This window comes from Planococcus citri, chromosome 2 (assembly GCF_950023065.1).
Source record: "Planococcus citri chromosome 2, ihPlaCitr1.1, whole genome shotgun sequence".
Classification (NCBI taxonomy): Eukaryota; Metazoa; Arthropoda; class Insecta; order Hemiptera; family Pseudococcidae; genus Planococcus; species Planococcus citri.
The window spans coordinates 13,594,995-13,619,071 of NC_088678.1; the positions used below are offsets into that span (position 1 = coordinate 13,594,995).

Consider the following 24,077-nt stretch of genomic DNA (forward strand, 5'->3'; position numbering starts at 1 on the left):
GCGTATTGAAATTAGTTTGAAAAATTAATTTCGGCTTTCCAACTTCATTTGATGAAAAATTTTGTGTTTCAAAAATGTGCTGGAGAGGCTCCAGTAATTTTCAAAAAATCGCTAGAGGCTCCAAAACGACTTGAAATTTCCCAGCAGTCGACTTCATAGTGTATTGAAATTAGTTTGTAGAATTAATTTCGGCTTTCCAACTACATTTGATAAAATTTTAAAGGAATATCGAGTTTCTAAATTCTACTGCAGGTTCCAGTAATTTTCAAGAAATCACTAGAGGCTCCAAAACGACTTGAAATTCACCTGCAGTCGACTTCATAGTGTATTGAAATTAGTTTGTAGAATTAATTTCGGCTTTCCAACTTCATTTGATGAAATTTTGTGGGAATTTTCGATTTTCAAAAATCTGCTGAAGGCTCCAGAACTGCTGAAAACGGTTTGAAACAGTTTCCAATCGATTTGACAGGTCGAAAATTGGGTATAGCTTAAATTTCAGCTTTTTAGGTGAATTTGGTAAAATGTTGATTTTTTTCTCACATTGTGGCCAAAATTTAATTTTTGAAAATTCACCAAAAATCGAAAAAAGCCCTTGAGCACTTGAAGTTTTGACAGGTGATGAATTTTTGCCTGCTCTGTCGGTCTACCTTTGTATGGTTTAAAAATTTGCATGCTAGTCTTATGTTGGAACGCAAAATCTGCGATTTCGGCTGACCTGTCAATCAAAATGGCTGCCATTTTGTAAGTAGAACCACTTTTTTTTTGAGGACAAGGGCTAGAAATGTTTCTTAGGACTCTCCCTTTAAGAAAAAAGTTGTCCCTGAGAATCGTCAGGGGGTGCAAGTGATTCTTATGCGAGCCCCACGACTACCACTCTTTCAAATTTCTCATCATTATTCAAAAAAATTTTTTTTTGTACACCTTGATTTTTAATTTAAGCAGCTCAACATTTTTTGAGAAAACTACCCTATGGGTGCCTCATGTTTCGGTGATTCAAAAAAAAAATCGGTGACTGAGTGACTGAAAGGTCCCCATATAAAAATCGTTTCTATAAGTTAATTTGCAATTTGACCTGAGGGGTCGATTCTGTGAACTTGAGTGCCACACGTAGTGAAATTTTTTAAAATATTTTTTTTGGGCAGCTATTCTCATAGCAATTGATCATTTCCTTCAGTTTTCACAATTCCATAAAAAACATTGTCAAATTGTTCCACTATTCGTAATTTTCGCTTTTATTGTCCTCGTTATTTCAAACTGAAGCAACTCATCATACACGTGTGCAATATGTGAGTCTGCACTTTATCCACTTCTCCAGGGATTTCATCCTGTTACAGAACACCCTGTAGGATCAGCGATTGAAAGTTTATTTTATTCGAAAAGATAAAAAAATTTCAAAACTCTCTCAGGACAATTTCCATCTTACAAACTTCTATCAGATATCTTATCTCTTCTACATAATAAAAAATAACCAAAAAAAAAACCATAATATAAAATAAAGGAAAAAAATGTACGTATAATATATTGTTTTTACACCGTAACATATCATATAGTACAAGATCATACACACAAATGAAATTTTTAATATTTTACATTAACAAAGCCACTACAAGCGATGGTTTACATTAAAAAAAGCTCATGCCAGGCATCACTTCGATAGTAAAAAACAAAACAAAACAAAAAAATATTTGAAAAAACACTTCTTAAATATATTAGTACAAAATATTAACATTTACATAGAATAAAAAAAAATACTTAAAATACTTAAACAATACAGCTCTGTAAATAAGCTCGTTTAAGTTTGGATATGTGTTCATCACAGACTGATATGATTGTAAAGTTATGTATAAAAAAAAATATGTTCATAAGATAATGTAAGAATTTTTCAAGTACCCCTTTGTTCAGGTGAAAATTTTACACAGTATAAATAGGTACAGTAATATATAGGTAGGTAAAAGTAATAGTAAATTATAATAATTGAAATACAGGGATGGAGAAAGGGGGAGGGGGAAACCGGATAATTTACACAGCTACACATACAATATGTTCCTACTACCTAGGTCAGCGAATATTATACCGATGATTGTCCAATTATTGCGGGCAATTTTGGCGAAAATTTGGGAAGCAGGGAAGATGAAGAAGCTGAGATAGTGTGTACCTATCTATAAGTATAGTTTGAAGGGATGGAAAAAGTTTAATTAATGTTGGCAACTTGGCCTATATAGTATATATTTGTAGATTGAAATTTCGCCTAAAGACAAACTCTCGATGTTGGAGTTTTGCGAAAACCACAACAATGAAACTTGGAACGCGAACGCTTATATAAAAGAGGATGAAAAGTGATTGCGGCAGATGTATTGAAAATTAACAACGAAACGGATTCGCAGCAGAAAGTGATAAGTTTGATGAAGGAAGTGATAGGAAATTAGTTACGAAAGGTATCTACGATTATAGTGCTATCCTTACACCAAGTCGAAGTCGAGTCGAGGTTTGTAATTAAATCGAGCGCAAACAAAGGTATCGTATTTCTACGTATACGTAGCTTACTACCTACTAAAAGAGACGACAGCGAATCAAAATTTTCACTAAATTAGGTCAAGATACATGGCCAAAGGCGGACACGACCAAGCGTAGCTATTAAGTCGTAAATATTTTACGAACGTAAACGATTTCTTTTTGCTTCTTTTTCTCTTTTTCCTCCTTTTTTTTTCCTAGCTTGAATATTACGCGGTAGCATCGAAATGAGACGATAAAAATTCAACTTGCTTTTTTATATCGGTTTCGCGGTGGCGTTGGGAATAAAAATTCATATCGTGATGGTTTTACGATGAAAGATGTACGTTGAAGTGTAAAAGTTATAGAGAAGAACGGCGTCGCGAATTGCACGAGGTGAAGGGGCAAAAGGTGGGATTGTAATGCTTTTTATTATGATTAGCGCCGCTCGCAGGGATCTCCCCCTCCCCAATACCTTTACTTTGCTCCTATCTTTCGTGGTACATGGTTTTTAAGGTCAGCTAATCCTGTTTTATTCGAGTATTGAATCCGCATAAAATATATATATAGAAGCAAAATGATGAATAAAATTTTCCTTTGAATAAGAATATTATGGATTAGCGATGAGAAAATCTTTACGCTGGTTTTCAAAGTTTTTCCTATTTATATTAACGTGAAACTTTTACCAAAAAGGATTCTATTAAGTTTGCGGCGCTCTTTTGTGAAATTTTCTACCAAATGAATTCCTACCTTTTTGATTAAAAGTGTTGCCGTCGCAGCGGAAGTCATAAGCCATCATCGTGATCCCTAACAGGTATAATTTTCGGTATTTCATTTCCCTTTCACGAGAAAAAAAATCCCCTCATTGTACAAATTCCTAGCTTAGTGGTCTTTTTCTCATTCTTTTTTTCCTCCTTTTTTTTGATAAAGCGTGCCAAAGGTTTACCGGCTGCAGCGTTCTCTTATTCGCAGGAGAAAATTAAAAAATTTGGTCATTCAATCTTACGGTTATTAGCGCGTTCTTTTCGAAAAGGGTATTAAAAGGGTTACCCTATATAGTATCGTGTTCGCAGAACCGTGAAATTTTGTGATATTTTCTCATCGCTGTTTGCCCGCAAATTGCCGAATATTTAGCGATTTAATGGCCAAATTTTCCAATTATCTTGAAATTTTCCTATATAATACCTGCCTATACTATGCGAGCTTTTCGTTGAGAAGAACAAAAAAATGTATTTCTGGGTTGACGGAAGTTGTGAGGAAGAAGAGAAAGCTGTAATGAAATTTTTTTTCCTTTTCATTTTTTTTTGATACGGCATCATTTTTCGTTCTGAGGTTTTCATGCGTGGAAATTTTGTTGCGATGATTTGAAACGATTTAAAAATTTTTTTCACCCACCCCCCTCCCCATTGAATTCAGATATCGAATTATTCTCCAAGTTACCTTGCTGGTATCTGGTTTCATAACTTGATTCGCGATGGAAATGATGAAATTCGAAACTTCTTGATGTAGGTCAGGAGTAGTCAGAAAGAAGGGAAGAGGAGGCGTATACGAAATTTTAGAATTTTTCCCCCTTCAGTTGATTTCATGGATCATATGAATGAGTTATGTAATCGATTTTACTCAAGGGGTGAACTTATAAGTAGAATGACTTAAGTGGTCAACAAGAATTTCCCAAAAAGCAGAGGGCGCACAATTTTTGAAAAAACAACAACTTTTCGGTAGGTATTTTGAACGTAATTTATGCGAGTAATTCCGAATCTAATCGGTAAAATGAATCGATTTTTGAGATTCGATAAATTGATTTTCGATATTGATCGATTTTTGATCCGGAAATTTATTCTTGAAGCTAAAATTGTTTTCTCATTTCAAACCTGCTCCATTGTATGAGATCAAAAATCTTTGATAAATCGATTTTTGGGATTCGATTAATCGATTTTCGATAATAATTTATTTCTAATCCGAAAGTTCCTTTTTTAAGCGAAATTTTATTTTGTATTTCGAGCATACTCGATCATGTGAGATCGAAGATCGCAAATGAATCGATATTTGAGATTCGACTAATCGATTTTCGATATTGATTGATTTTTGATCTAAAAGTGTATTATTGAAGCTAAAATTGATTTTCAATTTCGAACATTCTCGATCATGTGAGATCGAAAATCGCAAATGGATCGATATTTGAGTTTTGATTAATCGATTTTTGTTCTGGAAGTGTATTTTTGAAGTTAAAATTGATTTTTAATTTCAAACATGCTCGATCATGTGAGATCGAAAATCGCAAATGAATCGATTTTTGGGATTGGATTAATCGATTTTCGATAGTGACCAATTTTTGATCGAGAAGTGTATTTTTGAAACTGAAATTAATTTTTGATTTCGAAGATACTCGATCATTTAGGATCGAAAATCGCAAATGAATCGATTTTTGGGATTCGATTAATCGATTTTCGATAGTGATCGATTTTTGATCGAGAAGTGTATTATTAATTTTTGATTTCGAGGATACTCGATCATTTAGGATCGAAAATCGCAAAATAATCGATATTTGAGATTCGATTAATCGATTTTTGATGATGTTCAATTTCTGATCTGATACTGGTACTTTATTTTTGAACTTGGACTTTTTTTTCCATCTCGAGCAAACTCAATCATTTTGAGATAGAAAATTGCAAATGGATCGATATTCAAGATTCGATTGGTCGATTTTTGATATAATGATCGATTTTTGATCGAAAAGTGTATTTTTGAAGCTGAAATTAATTTTTGATTTCGGGGATACTTGATCATTTGGGATTGAAAATCGCAAATGAATCGATTTTTGGGATTCGATTAGTTGATTTTCGATAAAGATCGATTTTTGAAGCTATAATTAATCTTTGATGTCGAGCATACTCGATCAGTTTGGATCGAAAATCGCAAATTAATCGATTTTAGGGATTCGATTAATCGATTTTTGATAATAAACAATAATTTATGATCTGGTAGTTCATGTTGAGACCAGAATTTTTTTTCATTTCAAGCATACTCAATCATTTGTGATTGAAAATTGCAAAATAATCGATATTTGAGATTTGATCGATTAATCGATTTTCGATATTGATCGATTTTTGACCCGGAAGTGTTTTTCGAAGCTAAAATTAATTTTCAATTTCGAGTACATATACTCGATCATTTGAGATCGAAAATCGCAAATGAATCGATTATTGGGATTCGATTAATGATTTTTGATATTTGATTTCTGATCTGGTAATTTAATTTTGAACCGGGACTTTTTTTTTCATTTCGAGCATACTAAACCAATTTGAGATAGAAAGTCGCAAATGAATCGATATTTGAGATTCGATTGGTCGATTTTTGGTAATGATCGATTTTTGATCAAAAAGTGTAGGTATTTTTGAAGCTGAAATTAATTTTTCATTTCGAGCACGTTCGATTACATGAGGTAAAAAATCGTAAATGAATCGATTTTTGATCAAAAAGTGTAGGTATTTTTGAAGCTGAAATTAATTTTTTCATTTCGAGCACGTTCGATTACATGTGGTGAGAAATCGTAAATGAATCGATGTTTGGGATTCGATTAATCGATTTTTGATCAAAAAGTGTAGGTATTTTTGAAGCTGAAATTAATTTTCATTTCGAGCACATTCATTACATGGGGTGAAAAATAGAAAATGAATCGATTTTTGATAATATTCGATTTCTGATCTGATAGTTTATTTTTGAACCTGGATATTTTTTTCATTTCGAACATACTAAATCATTTGAGATCGAAAATCGAAAATGAATCGATGTTTGGGATTCGATTAATCGATTTTTGATACGGAAGTTTAATTTTGAAGCTAAAAGTTCTTCTTCATTTCGATCACGTTCGATCATACGGCGTCGAAAAAATCGCGAATAAATCAATTTTTGTGATTCGATTAATCGATTTTTTATTCAAAAGTCTATTTTTGAGGGTAAAATAATTTTTTTATTTCGACAATGATTGGTCATAATTATGGAATCGAAAATCATAAAATTTTGGCTTGGATTTCTCGAGATGAGATAATAATATGGTAAGGGCAATGCAACCGTGCTTACAGCTTTATTGAAGGAAAGTTTACATAATGCGGGTGGTTCATAAGATTGGGTCCGTTCAAAAAACTGTGTCTGTGTCTGCTCGAGTAAAACAAGGCGACAAATTGTCGAAAGAATATCAGTTTTCAGGATCAAATCATTTTTTTATCCTGCTTTTTTTAACGTACTCATCACAAATCGATTCGGGAGATCAAGAGCGAAACATAAATGAAATTTCACTTTTCTCCTCGATTTTACCAAATTTTGATCATTTTTATAGAAAATACCAGGATCGTTTTTAATTCACAAAAATTCATCATCATCGAAAATTGAAAAATGAAATTCTACACCTGAAAACTACCTTGAAAAATGTTGATCAATCATGGGTTCATGACTTCACTCAATTTAGAAATCGAGCCAGAATTGAAGAAAAATATCGACTATCTCTTCCCCACACATTCTATGTTCCTATGTAAATATTAAAAATTCAACATTTTCACTTTTTAGAAACCGCATCAAAATTTTTACGAACATTGGCCTATTCCCTCTTTTCTCCACTCAACCAAATGTACCTTCATTTATCACCTCTCTTGCCTTTCCGAACCGCGTAAAAAATCGAGCAACTAATACCATAACAATGATCCAATTCCATATAACCAAATCCCAGCTATAAAAAAGATTACACGAGGATTTCACCGAATTCAATATTGAAGGCGTTATAAAACTTGTTAGTCTCGTATACTTACCTAACGCCGCCTTCGATATACAGAGTTTAGGCAAAATTCTCGTCCAAGTTTTTTCGTATTACGTGCGAATTCGAGCCGATAAAGCGTTTCGATCCTCGAAATTGTACATTTTACTAGTCCACAAGGAGTTTTACGTATAGTTGCGTCGAATATAACGCACATATAGGTACGAGAAAGAGAGAAGAAAAAAAAACACCTTAACAACAACTAAACGTAAGATAGAGAAAGATGAAAAAAAAAGTCACAATTTCACCATCTTATACGTACGTACGTCTACGTATATGGTTCGGAATTGTCACACATCTATAAAAATTACTCTTTATTTAGTCGAAATGAAGAAACCGTGGAAATGTTTCTCTCTTCCATTTAACGACACGTGCGTATAAAAAAATTGTTCAACTGGATATCTAGTCTACTAGTTTGGTAAATGACGAAAGAAAAAACGCAATTTCTAATAAGTTCGGAGTACTTTTGGGTGATAAGTTCATATTTAGGAAATACGCTCTAAGCTCTAAAGGACACCTAGGATGTATATTACCAGATACTTTTATACCAATGTACAATGTTTACACAAACACCTGCTCAAATTCTAACACGATTTCGACATTTTTGACTTTATTTTCGGCGCGAAAATTTCATAAGAGTGTAATTTGCCAGCCAGTCTCGTGTTATTGTCGAATTTTATCTTGAAAGGTGAAAAAAAAGGAACCCTGCGAGAATACTTTCTGGCTACCGCCGGGTTATAAAATTCCAAAATTTAAGATCACTTTGTTTCCGGGGTCAAGTTTGTAGAAAACCTGTGTCGTCGCGAACTTATACTGTATAATCAATTCTACGCTGGCCTTTTCGTCTCCCTTACTCTGCCCCGTCTTTATCGTTATGCCTTTATTCGAAGTAAAAAGGTAGGCGATACTTTGGATGTAATTTCAATATGGTGGAAATATTTTCGACGTATTTGAACAGGCTCGTCTAGCGTTCGTTTGAATCGAGATACGCAGACGAAATTATACTAAAGTATGCGGTTTTTTGGATAGAATTTTTTATACTTCGATGTTCCATGAAGATTACTTTTTTGACACGTGTATGTTATTTTTTTTACATCGTAACAAGATGAGCTTTTTTTTACTTTAGCAGCCTTTTCTGTAGAAAAAATCTATTTATTGGGGTCTGTCTCTGTACGTTGAAGAATTTGATTAAAATCTAATTAAGCTTTAAAGGCCTGAACCAAACTGGAAGTGATCAGAAAAAATGCTTTCAATTTGTTGAATTGGACTTACATGAATATCACTTTAATGTGCATTATGCCCCACTGCCCCTCAAAACTATTTCGTAAATGAGGGAATTTTTTCAAATTTTTGTAAATTACAGAAGAGCAAAATACCTAATTGGCCCAAATTTGAGGTAATCTAATATAATCACATTCCATCCACCTAATTATTGAAAGCAAATCCTTGATGAGCCCCTTCCCATTTTTGGTGGGGCATAAATATGAAAAAGTTGAGGTAAAGTACGGGCCAATGTCCTCCATTTTTATTTTATGAATTTGTTAATATGCTTTTACAAAATATAATCACAAAGGGTATACGCAGTGGGGTACAGAGCGATTTTTTCAATTTTTGATTAACTGGTTTCATAAAGTCGCTGAAACAAGAGACGTGAGTGCATCAAGTACTGCATATGAGAATACACTTTACTTGAGTAAAAAGATATGGAAATTATAAAATGTATACAAGCATGCCTGAGCTTTTTCAGGACTTTTCACTTTCAGTTGCACTAATATCTAAAGCTCATCTGAATAAATTTTACCCATCATTCATAATTTGGATGACCTGAAATTTTTCTGATGATGCCGTTTACATGACTAAAAGATTGAACCCACATAAAGGAATCATGATTAGTTATGAAAATTAATAACTATGTAAACAAGAATGCCTGAGCTTTACAGAACTTCAAGCTGACAGCTACTCACACCTCTAAAGCACATCTATATTTCACACATCATTTGTAATTAATTTAGATTGTGAAATTTTTGTATGATGATGCAGTTTACTAGACTAAAAGATTGGACACACATAAAGGAATCTCAATTAGTTACAAAAGTCAATAACCGTATAGACCTTTGACTATATATACATGGACTGCTATCTTCATTGTCGCCGATGAAGCCGAAGTAATAGAGGTACTTAATCGGGAGCATCGGGAATTTTCATGCGCGCGCAGGAATCCGAACTGCGCTCACACCTTCCAATCACCAGCAACGGACACCCTCCTACGTTCCAACAACCGCACAGCTCGTTGCAACGAAATCTCGCGCATGCTCAGAGCCCATGTCCCGATTAAGTATCGCTATTGCTTTGGCTTCACGATTCCCGTTCAAGAACAATAGGAGATAGCAGTCCATGTATATATAGTCAAAGGTATAGACAAGAATGCCTGAGCTTTTTTGGAACTTAAAGCTGTCAGCTTTTCATACTTCTAAAGCACATCTATGTAAATTTCACACATCATTTGTAATTAATTTGGTTAATGAAATATTTGTACACTGATGCAGTTTCCTCCACTACATGATTGGGCACATCATCATCAATTGATCATGCAGAAATTTCACTATCCAAATTGATTATGAATGATGTGTGAAATTTATATATGTAGATGTGCTTTAGAGGTGAGAGTAGCTGACAGCTTTAAGTTCTGAAAAAGCACAGGCATTCTTGTCTATATGGTTATTAATTTTTGTAACTAATCAATAATCATGATTCCTTTATGTGTGTCCAATCTTTTAGTCAAGTAAACTGCATCATCATACAAAAACTTCACTATCCAAATTAATTACAAATGATGTGTGAAATATATACAGATGTGCTTTAGAGGTGTGAGTAGCTGTCAGCTTAAAGTTCTGTAAAAGCTCATGCATTCTTGTTTTGTCATTGTGGTTCCTTATATCCTTTACAGGACATTGGAAATCACATTTTTGTGGTACCCTAACAGGGTGAGGCGAATGCCTATGCCACTGCGATTACGAGGTCTGGCAACTAAGTTCTGGGAAGCTATTCTGAGAGGTAGAAGATGCAACACTGGAGTGTTCGCGAACATGTTGTCCAGTAGGTTGGACCTTATTCCTTTAGTAATGTTCGAAGTTTTAAAGCCATAGGTTGTTCCATTTCTTTTGGTGCGTATTTTTCAAATGTAACTTTTGATATGACGTTGGGAAAAGGATGGTTGCAAATTACTTCTTGGAGGAATGGTCACCTCCTCAAGACATCTTAGTGTCTCCTCACTATTTCTACACCCCAGATTTGATTCCTAGGGACCTCTACTTCATTCTCAGTTGGTTTTTACCTGAGAATCAACACCCATTGCATTTTTGAGAAGGACTCAAAAACCTCCACTATAATTTTGAAGAATTTACCTCTGAGGGACACAAAACAGTTTTCTAAATGGGAGCATTGAATAAAAATACGATGCTTTGAGTTGAAGGAAGACTACAATAACGACTCATGAGGTCAATCTCCTTTGAAAATTATTTTTTACTCGCCTCGGAGGACATTTCCTCACAGCCACTTGGCAACAAGAATCTCATGGCTTACTTATTGTGAGGTTTTAATCACCTGATCTTCCTCAAACATTTCCTTAATTTTTTTTAACATCGCGTTTGACCTTTCAAGACATTTACCTCTCCCCCAACTCAAAGTCCAATCTCCCTGACTCGAGGATCCTCCTCAAGTCACTCCTCAAAAGTTTTATGACGCGACCTTAAAAGTTGTTCACTTTAAACAGCTATAAATCCCGCAAAATTCACCCAATCAACTTGAAACTTATAACAGTATTAAAGGAAGGTCCAATCTTCTGGACAACGTGTTCGCGAACACTCCAGTGTTGCATTTTCTACCTCTCAGAATGGCTTCCAGGAACTTAGTTGAGTATGGAAATAGATTATGCTCTTAAGAAAGTCCTAGAATTTTATGTAAGTTTTACGTACTGCGCACGCATCAGATCAGCTGTTCACGTACAACGTTGCACCCAATTGGTTGCTCCACCGTGTGACGACATCAACCTGTCATGCGCAGTATGTAACACATACTTACGTAAAATGCTATGACTTTCTTAAGAGCATAATCTTTTTCCATACTTGTATTAAAGAGCTTTACCAGACCTCATATTCTAGGGAATCGACGTTGTTTTGAGCTGTCACGTAGTAGTTTCCCATTGCTTTCTACACTATCTACAAAGTAGCTCATACATCACTAGCCGGGTTTTTACAACCCTGAGTTCCGTAATCATCACTACCTATAGTTGCTCAAAACAGTTACAGCTTTTTGATACCGGCAAAAGATTGCGTGCATTTCTGTTGCCTCTGCTGTTCTGGTGCTCGGAGCTTAACGTGTAATAAATGTTAAATGCACTACAATGTATACATTACACGTTAACGCCTGCGTCTCCAGTGGGATTCGAACCCACGACCTCTTGTTCAGAAAGCTGTGCCTCAACCCACTACGCCACCAAGCGTATTCTTGTTTACATAGTTATTAATTTTCATAACTAATCATGATTCCTTTATGTGGGTTCAATCTTTTAGTCTTGTAAATGGCATCATCAGAAAAATTTCACTTCATCCAAATTACGAATGATGGGCAAAATTTATTCAGATGAGCTTTAGATATTAGTGCAACTGAAAGTGAAAAGTCCTGAAAAAGCTCAGACATGCTTGTATGTACATTTTATAATTTTTGTATCTTTTTACTTAAGTGAAGTGTATTCTCATATGCAGTACTTGATGTACTCACGTCTCATGTTTCAGCGACTTTTACAAAACCAGTTAATCAAAGATTGAAAAAATCACTCTGTACCCCACTGCGTATACCCTTCGTGATTATATTTTGTAAAAGCATGTTAACAAATTCATATAATTAAAAATGGAGGACATTGGCCCGTATTTTACCTCAACTTTTTCATATTTATGCCCCACCAAAAATGGGAAGGGGCTCATCAAGGATTTGCTTTCAATAATTAGGTGGGTGGAATGCGATTATATAAGATTACCTTAAATTTGGGCCAATTAGGTATTTTGCTCTTTCGTAATTTACAAAAATTTGAAAAAATTGACCCCTCATTTACGAAATAGTTTTGAGGGGCAGGGTGGCATACTACACATTAAAGTGATATTCATGTAAGTCCCATTCAACAAATTGAAAGCATTTTTTCTGATCACTTCCAGTTTGGTTCAGGCCTTTAAGGGTTAACACGAGCCAAATTTTGTAATAGTGGGGGGGGGGACACTCGACAAAGAAAAATTATCGTCGACGACAACGTCGCGACGCTCGAGTAAAAATTTAAAATAACGAAACAAACTCCTCGATTCTGCGAAACCAAACAGCGTTATTAATTAAATTACGGTTTAATAAATATGGCGGCTCAAACAAAACATTAAAAGTGTGCTTTATCTATACCTACTCCTGGAACTCGACTGTATTGCGTAAAGGTAAAAGGAAATTTTACTCGAATCATTTATACGTTTAAATATCATACACACGCTAGGTTTCATAAATTTACATACTAATATGTTTGAGAATTTGCATCCGACATTGGGACCCGAAATTAAAATTCAACAGATGCTTAGCATCGCAGCCGTTCCACCGCACCAACAAGACGTATACCGTTGGCAATTAGATTATACATCGTTTGAAAATGTATCCGCCGCCTTTAATTTCAACTATAAAATGCAATTACGAGTTATGAAATTATTCCCAAAGACGACAAGGTCTATATACGAGACGATACTTTAATAGCGTAATACGTATTCCTCCTATTCCGAGGTGTAGGGTTTTTCACTCGCGTATACAGAAGGCAAAAAAAATATTCCCATATCCCAAATTATCGCCAGGTATACGAAAAGCAGAGGGAGAAAAAAAAGAACGGTAGAGAGATAGTACATCTGTGTGTAGTACGAGTATGATAAGCTCAAAGCGATATTCATTCGCCATTTATGGAAACACAAGTATATGATATAGGCACAAGGAGTACTATAGTATGGGGAAAAAGACGAGTATATGGTAGTAAAAGCGACGTATGTATGGTTTTTTAAAAAGCTCTTATAACCTTTTATATCTAAGCCACTTGTCCAAAAAATAAACGTTATCAAGTATAAAAAACTTACAACTTATAAGTAGTCCTTAAAGTTACTCTATAAATAAGTATTTGATATAAGTGGCACGCTTTTGAATTGGCGCGCTAAGTCACGTGTCCTTATATAAGACTGTATCGATTCTTTTTTTTTACAATTAGGACTACAGAATGAAATTATAAAAATCGTCGTAGTAACGTGATTGTAAAAATGAACGTAAAATTTCGATTAGCTCGAACCGTCGAATGGCGCGAATACTCACCCCCTCCCCTTCGTCGCCGGTCCTCGATCCCTTCAGCCATCACCTTTTTCTCACATCACGGTGTATCGTATGCTCGTATACTATGTGTGTGTAGTAAACCATACCCTATTTACTTTCTTTTTCCGGATTCATCGATTTCAAAGCGTCTTCGTAAGTAGGCGGTAAATTGAACACAGATTCGTAAGTCGGCGGTGGACTGGGACGACGTAAATTGATGTCACCCGAGTATCGACGAAATGACTGGTAAATCTAAACATATCATGTGTCACAATATACTATACTACATATATATATACATACACAGTGAAGCTAAATTTACTACTCGTAGTAACACCAGGGGTATACCCATGTACAGGTAGAGTAGCATAGTACTCTTATAGTGATGGTGTTTTTTTACTACCTATCTATTCTTTTTGTAAAGTATACTTACGTCATCTTCGTACGCGAGTCCTCTTTCGTTCGTATCACTATCGATATCGATCCAATATGGAGGCGTCGATGTGGTCGAACTAGTTTCCTCTGATTTTGGTACTTTACAGCGGCAAAAGTAACACATCCATATCAGGAATAAAATCATCGTACCGAGCATCGCTCTGTAATGTGTACAAAAAGGTTAATTAGCCGTGTGAAACCTCATAAAATTCATTGGCATTGCGACACTTGTCCTTTTTGCGAGTTAATGATACGATAAATTAATAAGATTACGAGGCGGTAAAATGCAATGTATACGAGTATGTTGAAAGTGTTGCTGAAATATACCCCTGAAGTTGAGTGATGAAGGGGTTAATTAGGTAATTTATTTCTAATCGATATTCAATAGGGTGTTTCGAGGGGTATTGGGCAATCCAACTGTGTCATAGGTGATCTTTTGCGAAGTATGTTGAAGAATTTGTGGAATTATTCAGGGTGCTCTCATGTCTTTTCTTTTATGATCGCATGAATCTGGTCATCATGAATCATTGAAGATACTTTAAAGGTATCTGGGAGTGCGAATTTCACACATCACACCTTACAAGGGAACCTCTTGAGGGGTGATGTCACCCTCAGATTTGAACGGGATCGGGATTTTCGGAAAGAGCATGGTCTAAAACCCCCAAAACCAAATTTTCAGCTGCCCAACTGCGTTTTTCGATTTTTGGCGAACGTTTGAAAATTTAAAATTATTCATTTGTTTTTGATGATTTATAGTCGGGGAGCCCGCTTAATGATGTATTGCACCCCCCCTGTCGATACTCCGGGACAACTTTTTTCTTAAAGGGGGAGTCCTAAGGAACATTTCTAGCCCTTGCACTCAAAAAAAAGTGGCTCTACTTACAAAATGACGGCCATCGCAGATTTTGCGTTCCAACAAAGGACTTGCACAGAATTTTTCAAAGCGTACAAGGGTATATCGAAAGATCAGGGAAACATTTATCACCTGTAAAAATTTCAAGTGCTAAAGTGCGTTTTTCGATTTTTAGTGAATTTTTGAAAATCAAATTTAGGCCAAAAATGAGGGGAAAAATCGAAATTTTACCAAATGGACCAAGAATGCTGAAATTTGGGATATACCCTATTTTCGACATGCCAAATCGATTGGAAACGGTTTCAGACCGTTTTGAGCAGTTCTGGAGCCTCCAGCAGATTTTTGGAACTTGAAATTTCCACAAAATTTCAACAAAATGAAGTTGGAGAGCTGAAATTTATTCTGCAAACTAATTTTAATTCACTACGAAGTACTGCAGGTAAATTTCAAGGCGTTTTGGAGCCTCCAGCGACTTTTTGAAAATTCCTGGAGCCTCTAGTAGATTTTTGAAACTTGAAATTCCCGCAACATTTTACCAAAATAGAGTTGGCAAGCTGAAATTTACTTCGCAAACTAATTTCAATACGATATTATGAAGTCGACTGCATGCTGGTTTCAAATGGTTTTGAAGCTTCCAGCTACTTTTTGGAAATTTCAATTTTCCAAAAAATGCAATACAACCTTTCAAAAAGTGAAAGTCGCTGGAGGCTCCAAAATGACTTGAAATTCACCAGCAGTCGACTTCGTAGCGTATTGAAATTAGTTTGCAGAATAAATTTCGACTTTTTATCTCCGTTTAATGCAATTTTGGAGAAATTTCAAGTTTCAAAAATCTACTGGAGGCTCCAGCAATTTTCAAGAAATCGCTGGTGGCTCCAAAACGACTTGAAATCCCCCTGCAGTTGACTTCGTAACGTATTGAAATTAGTTTGCAGAGTAAATTTCGGCTATCCAACTCCATTGTTGATGAAATTTTGTGGAAATTTCGAGTTCCAAAAATCTGCTGGAGGCTTTAGAACTGCTCAAAACGGTTTGAAACAGTTTCCAATCGATTTGGCATGTCGAAAATAGGGTATATTCCAAGTTTCAGCTTTCTTGGTCAATTTGGTAAAATTTTGATTTTTCCCCTCATTTTTGGCCTAAATTTGATTTTCAAAAATTCACCAAAAATCGAAAAACGCACTATAGTACTTGAAATTTTGACAGGTGATAAATTTTTGCCTGATCTTTCGATCTACCCTTGTAAGGTTTGAAAAATTTTGTGCAAGTCCTATGTTGGAACACAAAATCTGCGATTTCGGCTGACCTATCAATCAAAATGGCCGCCTTTTTGTAAGTAGGGCCACTTTTTTTTGAGTACAAGGGCTAGAAATGTTCCTTAGGACTCCCCCTCTAAGAAAAAAGTTGTCCCGGAGGATCGACGGGAGGGGGGCGTGCAATAGATCCTTATGCGGGCTCCCCAACTATTATGCTTTTTTCAAAAAAAGTACGAGTAGGTACGTAGTTACTTTATCAATAAAAATGATCAAAATCAGTCCTAAAACTAGAATTAATTCCCCAAATCCAAATTTCACCATTACCAGCCGTTCTGGAGCCTCCAGCGCGATTTTTCAGTTTCTCCAGAATTTTTAATTTGCTACAGAAGGTGTGAATAATGAAGTTGGGCAGTTAAACATCGAGTTGTGTGTTATACTCGACCTGTTTAACGAGTTTATCCACATTTGAGCCGATTTGGAAGGTCGACAAGGTAACATTTCTGAAACTGGGGAATCATTTTGGAATCCAGTAGTGTCAGTTTTTTACTCATTAATTATTGCCAAGTTCAAAAAACCAAAATTTACTAGTTTTTGGATATTTTTCTCGTTTTTTTAAAAATTGGCGCCACTGCGTTCCACAGCATTTCCCTTGTTACTTTGTAGAAATTAAATTTTTCGATGTCTCTGCATGAATAATCCAGATATTCGAGAAGAAAAATATGTTCAAAATACGAATTTACCTACTTATAGGTGCTCTAGAATAAGGGATTTGCAAATTTTCAACCGCTCAGTTGAATCCTTTAAAGTGATGTTGGATTTTGATAATGACCCAGGTCAACGCAGATTCTCAAATACATACTATCTTTTGAAATTGTGCTGTTTCTCGTGTTTCCCTCGAAGCAGGTTGGGCAGGGATTAGAGCGAAAAAATTGCGATTTTTTTCTCGAGAAGGCCCCCTTTTTGAACACCCATAATTATCTCCCTTTCAGAAGCACTTGCAGAGCTAAACAATTTTCATGTTTTCAACACTTTTATGTAATTTTTAAACTGAAATTCCATCATTTTTTGTTCATTTTCACTTCAGGATTGGACTCCTCATTTTCAAAAAGTAAAATCAGATATCATGAAACGCCTAAATCTGTTGAAAATAATCAAAAACACCCAGTAAATCCATCTCGCAAACTCCTACTTCACTTGTATAAATCTCCAATTCGCAGTAAAATTGAGTACGGAAGCCCATGTTTTGCAAATATCTCAAATAAAACTTCTAATATCCTAAAAACAATTCAAAATTCAGCCCTAAGGATCTGTTTAGGAGCCCTCTATTCCTCTCCAATAGATAGCCTTTATTGTGAAGCAGCAGAATTACCCCCAGATTTTAGAAGAACTCTCATAACAAACAAATTCATCTCAAATGCATCCAACAACCCTTCCCATCCACTCCAAAACTCAATTAACCCACCTAACCCCCAACATTTTGATCATATAGAAGGACCCATTTCTAATTTCATCACAATGTTGAATGATCTTCAAATCAATCCTAAAACACTCATCCAACATCCAATATCATATCCCCCTTGGCTCCTCAGGCCTCCTCAAGTCAATACACAACTTATTAACTACCCAAAAAATAGCCACTCTCCACTAGTAATAAAACTAAACTATCTTGAACTCTTATCAGAATACAAAAAATTCAACCTCTGCTTTACAGATGGATTAAAAATACCAACACTTCATTCAGGGTATGCCTACTCTATTAATGATAAAATTTCAAATTTTAAAATCCATAACTGCTCTTCAATCTACACTGCCGAACTCGCAGCTATTTTCCACTGCCTCTGTGATATATTCACTTATGAATCAGAAAATAAGTCTTTCTTAATTCAGAGTGATTCCCTCAGCTCACTAACTGCTATCCAAAATCTATTTTCTGACCACCCCCTAATTCAAAATATCCATAAAACTCTATTTGATTTACAAAATTCAAACTTCTCCATCCAGTTTATGTATGTACCCAGCCATGTTGGAATCACAGGAAATGAAATTGTAGATAAAAATGCAAAATCCGCCACTACTCTTTCTCCTCTCACATTTATCACAGCTGACGACCTTAAATCTATCTTCACCCAAAACACACTCAAGAAATGGCAAAACTTTTGGTCCCTCCAAACATCAAATAAACTCTTTCACCACAAAAAAACTACTCAGCCGTGGAAAAACCTATCTCAACTAAATAGACTTGAAGAAATCATTATAACCAGATTGAGAATTGGCCACACAAAACTCACCCACAATCACCTCTATGAAAAGGCCCCAAAACCCACATGCCAGTTCTGCACGTTCAGAACTTATATGTATCTGTCCAACACTTACTATTTCGCTGTCCCTCCTTACATCAGCACAGACTATCCCTACAAATAGATGAAAGTTCCCTATTCATACCAGACGACCCTTCCGAAATTAAAAAATTCCTATACCTAATTAAAAAACTTGACCTTTACAACTCGATTTAAATCTCACACGATGGGTGTAATAATCAAGTACATAATTACAAACACCCAAAAAAAAAAAAAAAAGTTATAGAAAACTTCCAATCGGATTTGGAGGGTTGGTACTATTGGAAAATTTTTGATTTTTTGCATTTTTTTTCTTATTCTTCCAAAGAAAACGTCCATAAGATGTTTGCCTGTAAATTGGGCCAAATGAAGATAAATTCGTCAGATAAGTCGAGAATAGGTAACAATTCGATTTTTAGCTGCCCAAATTAATTTCCAAATGTTTTGGAAAAATTTTAAAATTCTGGAATTTTTTACATTTTTTCCAAAAAATATTCTCGTCCAAAAAAACGGCTGAGATGTTTGCCTGGAGATCGAACTGTATACGGATGAACTCGTCAATCAGGACGAGAATAAGTCTTCTAAGCCATTTGGGAAAATTTTAAAATTCTGGAGAAATCGAAAATCGATGGCTCGAAGTGGCGAAATTCAGATTCGGAGGGTTGGTTTCAGACAAGCCATGCTTAGGTACACCTACATAGGTACCTAATCAATGAAATTATCTTCTATCGTTTCGGAATTTCTAACACGATTTTTTTTTTTGTCTTACTTAATATGCATGATGTGCAGTGGAGAAATTTTAATGGTCAAATTGTAGCGGCGACTCTGAGTCTGAGTCAATGGGAGCGGGGAGTTGTAACCCCTCAAACACCCCTGACTATACGCCTCTGATATTTATTCTTTTCGAAGCCCCTACAAAGATTTTTCTTCAAGGTTGATTAGCCTTGAAAATGATTCCGGCTGTCCATCGAAATAAATCAATGAAAAGGTCATAGGTAAGCAAAATCAGAGCACCATATTTTATTTTTATTTCCAGCTTAAATGTAGAATACGTTTAGAAGACAATCCATTAGTGTTAATGAAATTGCATACTTGGTTTGCCGTAAATTAAATATATGGTAGTGAAAAATTCGAAGTTCTCACTTCATTTTTCCCTCAAGACCATTTCGTTAATTATGTAATTAATTGCTATGGTATCAACTTTCCAAAAAAATGTAAAGTAATTTTTGCAATTAATGATAAATTTTTGAACATCCTTTAATCTGAGGCAATTGTCACATTTCGAAAGCTATTTCGGTAGCATTCGTGGTTCACGTATTCGGATGTTAAAAGTACTTATATTGCCTATCTGGAGCCTCAAATTGAATAAAGGCTCCATTAAACAGCTCACTCGACAGAGATGTCGTTTGGTTATACATACAATACATACATATATTGTCTCATTCCAGGTGTAAATGGCATTATGGTCGTGTCTACTCACACAGAGATTAGGTGTTAATTTTGTTTCATCGAACACGTGTGTAAGTTCAGTTGCATCTGTAACACCTTATAACCATAGGAACAAATTGCATGAATTATTCTACACGAATGTCGAAATATGTAGTTGCAGTTATCCGGATACAGTATACATATATAAGGAACTGATTAGGCATATTGTTCATTATTAAACACCTCTATGTACCTATATGTACTACATACCTACATTTGTGCAACTTATATAAGCCTATGTTCTGAAATACGAGTACCTACGGTAGATAATCGAGCATTTATACTCGTTTTAAAAGCCAGTACCGTTGAAAATACAGCACTCTCCGAAGTAAAATTAAGATATACTGTGGCTTTAGAAACGTGATCGTTCCCCAAAGGTAACAACGAATAAAGGAATTTTTTGTTTATTTAAACTCACCCTTTGAGAACTCCACAATTTACGAAAACTACCTTTCTATAATAATTCCTGGTGGGGCATTTCTCCATATACCTACCTATGGTTAACAATTTCGTGATGAAATTTTCAAAACCGTTGTTATTTGTAAGGCTCATTCTACGTGTAATTTTTTTTAACGACTTTGGAAAGAATATGCGAAACCTTTCCAACCACATTGATGAAAATTGAATTCAAACCGTGTTCTCATTTATTCGAATTTCACCTCCGGACACTTCGTCGATGAAAATTTTTCTCTCTGGCTCGACTCATCGTCGACCATTGGAAAGAAATTTCGCTCTAGTTATCCGAGTACAGTCTCCGAGGAAATTGCTACCTATTCGTACTACGAAGAAGTGTAATTTTTCAAAAGTATTTAACGAATAGCGAAAATAACATCTTGTTGCGGCTTCACTACCTTTGGGATTGGAACAGATTTTGAAAAATCTCCCGAGAAGTGAAGCCTGACCGCAATAAGATACGAAATTCAACCACAACAACAACCGCAACAACTAAGCACTGTGTTTCGTATTGTTAAATGACGTCAACAGTTGGATTTCAAATTAAACGATAAATATGAGATTTCGGTTCTCGGTTCAGTTTGGTAGAAAATTTAATTCATCGTATTATGAGATAACCCCAAAACGAAATTCTCGTCGATACTTTTGTAACATTCGTCTGCTTTTCGCAGTCGTCCTGTCCTTTATCGATCATCGTTTCGAGGCAATAATTAGAGTACCTTATATTTTGTATCGTCGTCGGTGGAAAAACGCACCACCATTTGTAAAGTAGGTATATAACCTTGAGCGACCCAAACAACCTAAGATTGGTATAAATTAACAATAAACAGTACCCACGTACAACCTTTCTACCTCAAGAAGTATCAATAAAATCTGTTTAATTGCGTAAATTCTCATACCCCTATACCTTTCACTTCACGTTCTACAGGTCGAGGGCATGCTTTCAAAAGCCAACGATTAAAAAACTACCTACAATAACCGCGAGCTCATTATTTCGCGAAACTTTATCAATTTAGTAGAACTAATTTCAAATTCACCTCCTGTCGCTACCTACACCTTTATTATTACCATCGCGTAAAAATTAAATATCTGTCGACGAAAATTGAAAAGTTGACTTTTTTTTTATTTTTAAACACCCTCGTACGTGTGTTAGCATCTCGCGTTAATAAAAATATATACGCATAGTCCGTTTCAAATGGTCGTTTAAAAATGCAAAACGTTGCGTGAATATTATTCAAAGCCTTTTTAGTAACCAACTCGATCGATAATTTAGCGGAAAATTTAACGAAATTCCGATAATTTTCATCGATGGATAAAAATACCTACTTACTGATGTATGAAAAAGCAACGATGCCTCGTTGGATTGCGTGTGAATTTTCAAAAAGATAATAATCTCTCGATGAGAGGAAAAAACCCTCGTTAAGATTATTAGAAATTTGAATTGGTAATTGTTTTTAGAGGTCGTGGTGTGAATTTACCCTAAATTTTGACATCTTAATTGAGGGAAATATTTATCAACGTAACCCTTCTAATCTTAATGTTCTCGGATCGTCCTATATATTTTTCAATTGCCTTTGACTTCTTTGAAAGCGACAAAACCTTGAGATTTGTTTGAAGAATGTTTATTCGACGCTTATCTACCTACCTTGTGCTTCTCTTCACGTGGTACTTTCGTATTTTTTTTTTAGGCTGGTTTTTTCCTTCATCGTCGCCGTCGTCTTCGTACTAATCGTCTTTTTATCATCGAGTCTTTTCGAAGAAATTCGAAAGAATTTTTTACGAGTATATATGTCGTGAATAAACATATTTGTTACTCTATGAAGGTCGATACCTATCGATGGCAGACGTCGTTATGAAATCGATATCGAGCGTATATAAGTGTAGTTTAAATTCGATGAAAATTACCTCAAATATCACTAACCAATCACTTATTTATACTTGACAAAAGCATCTACATAATGTACCTACCTACATCTAGATAGAGTAAAATGCCGCATTGCTATAGATAGTGATATACTACTATAAAGTACTTTATAGTAAATTTCAAACCGATATATGAAATATTTATTACGTAATTGGAATTTTGCTTAGTTTACGATTTTAGATATATCGATTGTAGATTTGCTACTGTGGTATAATCTTCTATATCCTTTGTGGCTTAAATTATCATTTTTTATTGATGTTTTGTTTGTTTTTTTTCTTCTTCTGTGGTATGTGTAGATATAGCGGAGAAAGAGTGCAATAAAATGGATATCAAGAGCAAATTTAAATAACCGCTTCAGCTGCTTCAAACGATGAAGTCGGAAAGAATGAAACCGCTCGAGAGTTGTACCAAAGTCGTTTCGACGATTTGCATTACTATCAACCTGCACATCCAGCTTCTTTTTTTTTAGAACCAATTTGCTAAAAGTGTACTCAACCATATAGGTAAGTAAAATGTTTGAAGATTTTTCAAGTGTCGAGCAAATTTTAACCGTATCAAAATTTATTTTCTAAAGTGAAGGATGAAAAAGTTGCTATAGAGATACGTGTGTGTGTGTACTACAGCTATACCTACTTGGTGAAGAAATAGGTATACCTATTTCGAATAATGGGAAATTTAATGACGCGAACACATCATGGTGGTTGAAAATTTTAATCTAGGTGAATGTTGGTGCACGATACGACGCGACACGTGAATTTATAAAAGTATTGAATGATTATAATTCGTTCAGTTTTTAATTCGAGTCCTCTCGTCATCAATTACAAAATCGCTATGATGCCAATTTGTGGTTGATCGTATCATACGTATTTTCTGTACTAACGACACAGTGGTTATTTCACGTTTTGCTGTGTGAAATTGAAATAGTTTTACAGAATTGATGTTACCTATTTTTTTTTAGTTGGCTGTGGAAATGACGTTTGGGATTTTAATTTTTTATGGTGGAAGTGTGATTTGGAGTTTTGTTTGTGTTTTGTGGTTGATTTTCGGAAGAGATGAGGAGAGTGTTGGGATTACATATTATTATATTGAATAGGTAAACTGCAAGCAACGTTACTTTGAGTTTACTGTCTGGACTCAATGAGATTTTGATCGGTAATTTGAAAAATGAATTTGTATCATGGGCTGATGGATTTGATAGTTTAAATTCCTGCAATTTCTCACAAATCGGCAATCGGTACACAGATTGGGACAAATTCAGAAAAGAATTAGATCAGAGATTAGTTTTGAGAGTAAAACTCAAAACTGAGCAAGAACTCGATACACAAGCACAAAACTTCATAAATGTTATTAGCAAAGCAGCAAAAATTGCAACTACAGATGTCAAAAGTGTAAATGTTCAAGAAAACAGCTATCCATATGAAATTAGGGAACTCATAAAGCAGAGAGAAGTGCTAGATGTGCCTGCACAACAATTGTCGACATCGACATTTACATCATCCAAGTTTTTTTCCAACATAATGATGGAAAAGTGATCAATTAATTATTTAGTAGGAATCTTCTGTCTGTACAAAAGCCAGGTAAATGAAAATTTTCAAAATTTTCTCATTATTTCTGATACCTTGACATGCCATCTCGACATGTAGATGTAAAATTCGATGCT

General features: G+C 35.1%; 1 protein-coding gene across 1 annotated transcript in view; it reads right to left on the reverse strand.

Annotated features, from left to right (window-relative positions):
• Positions 1 to 1,493: 1,493 nt before the first annotated feature.
• Positions 1,494 to 24,077, reverse strand: part of LOC135834758 (uncharacterized) — a 50,939-nt gene continuing 28,355 nt past the window's right edge. Inside the window, exons 2-3 of the mRNA XM_065348726.1 lie at positions 14,106 to 14,268; positions 1,494 to 13,924 (exon numbers count right to left, since the gene is read on the reverse strand). Coding sequence (XP_065204798.1) covers positions 13,781 to 13,924; positions 14,106 to 14,268 — 307 coding nt within the window. The 3' untranslated portion in view covers positions 1,494 to 13,780. The remainder of the gene's footprint in view (positions 13,925 to 14,105; positions 14,269 to 24,077) is intronic.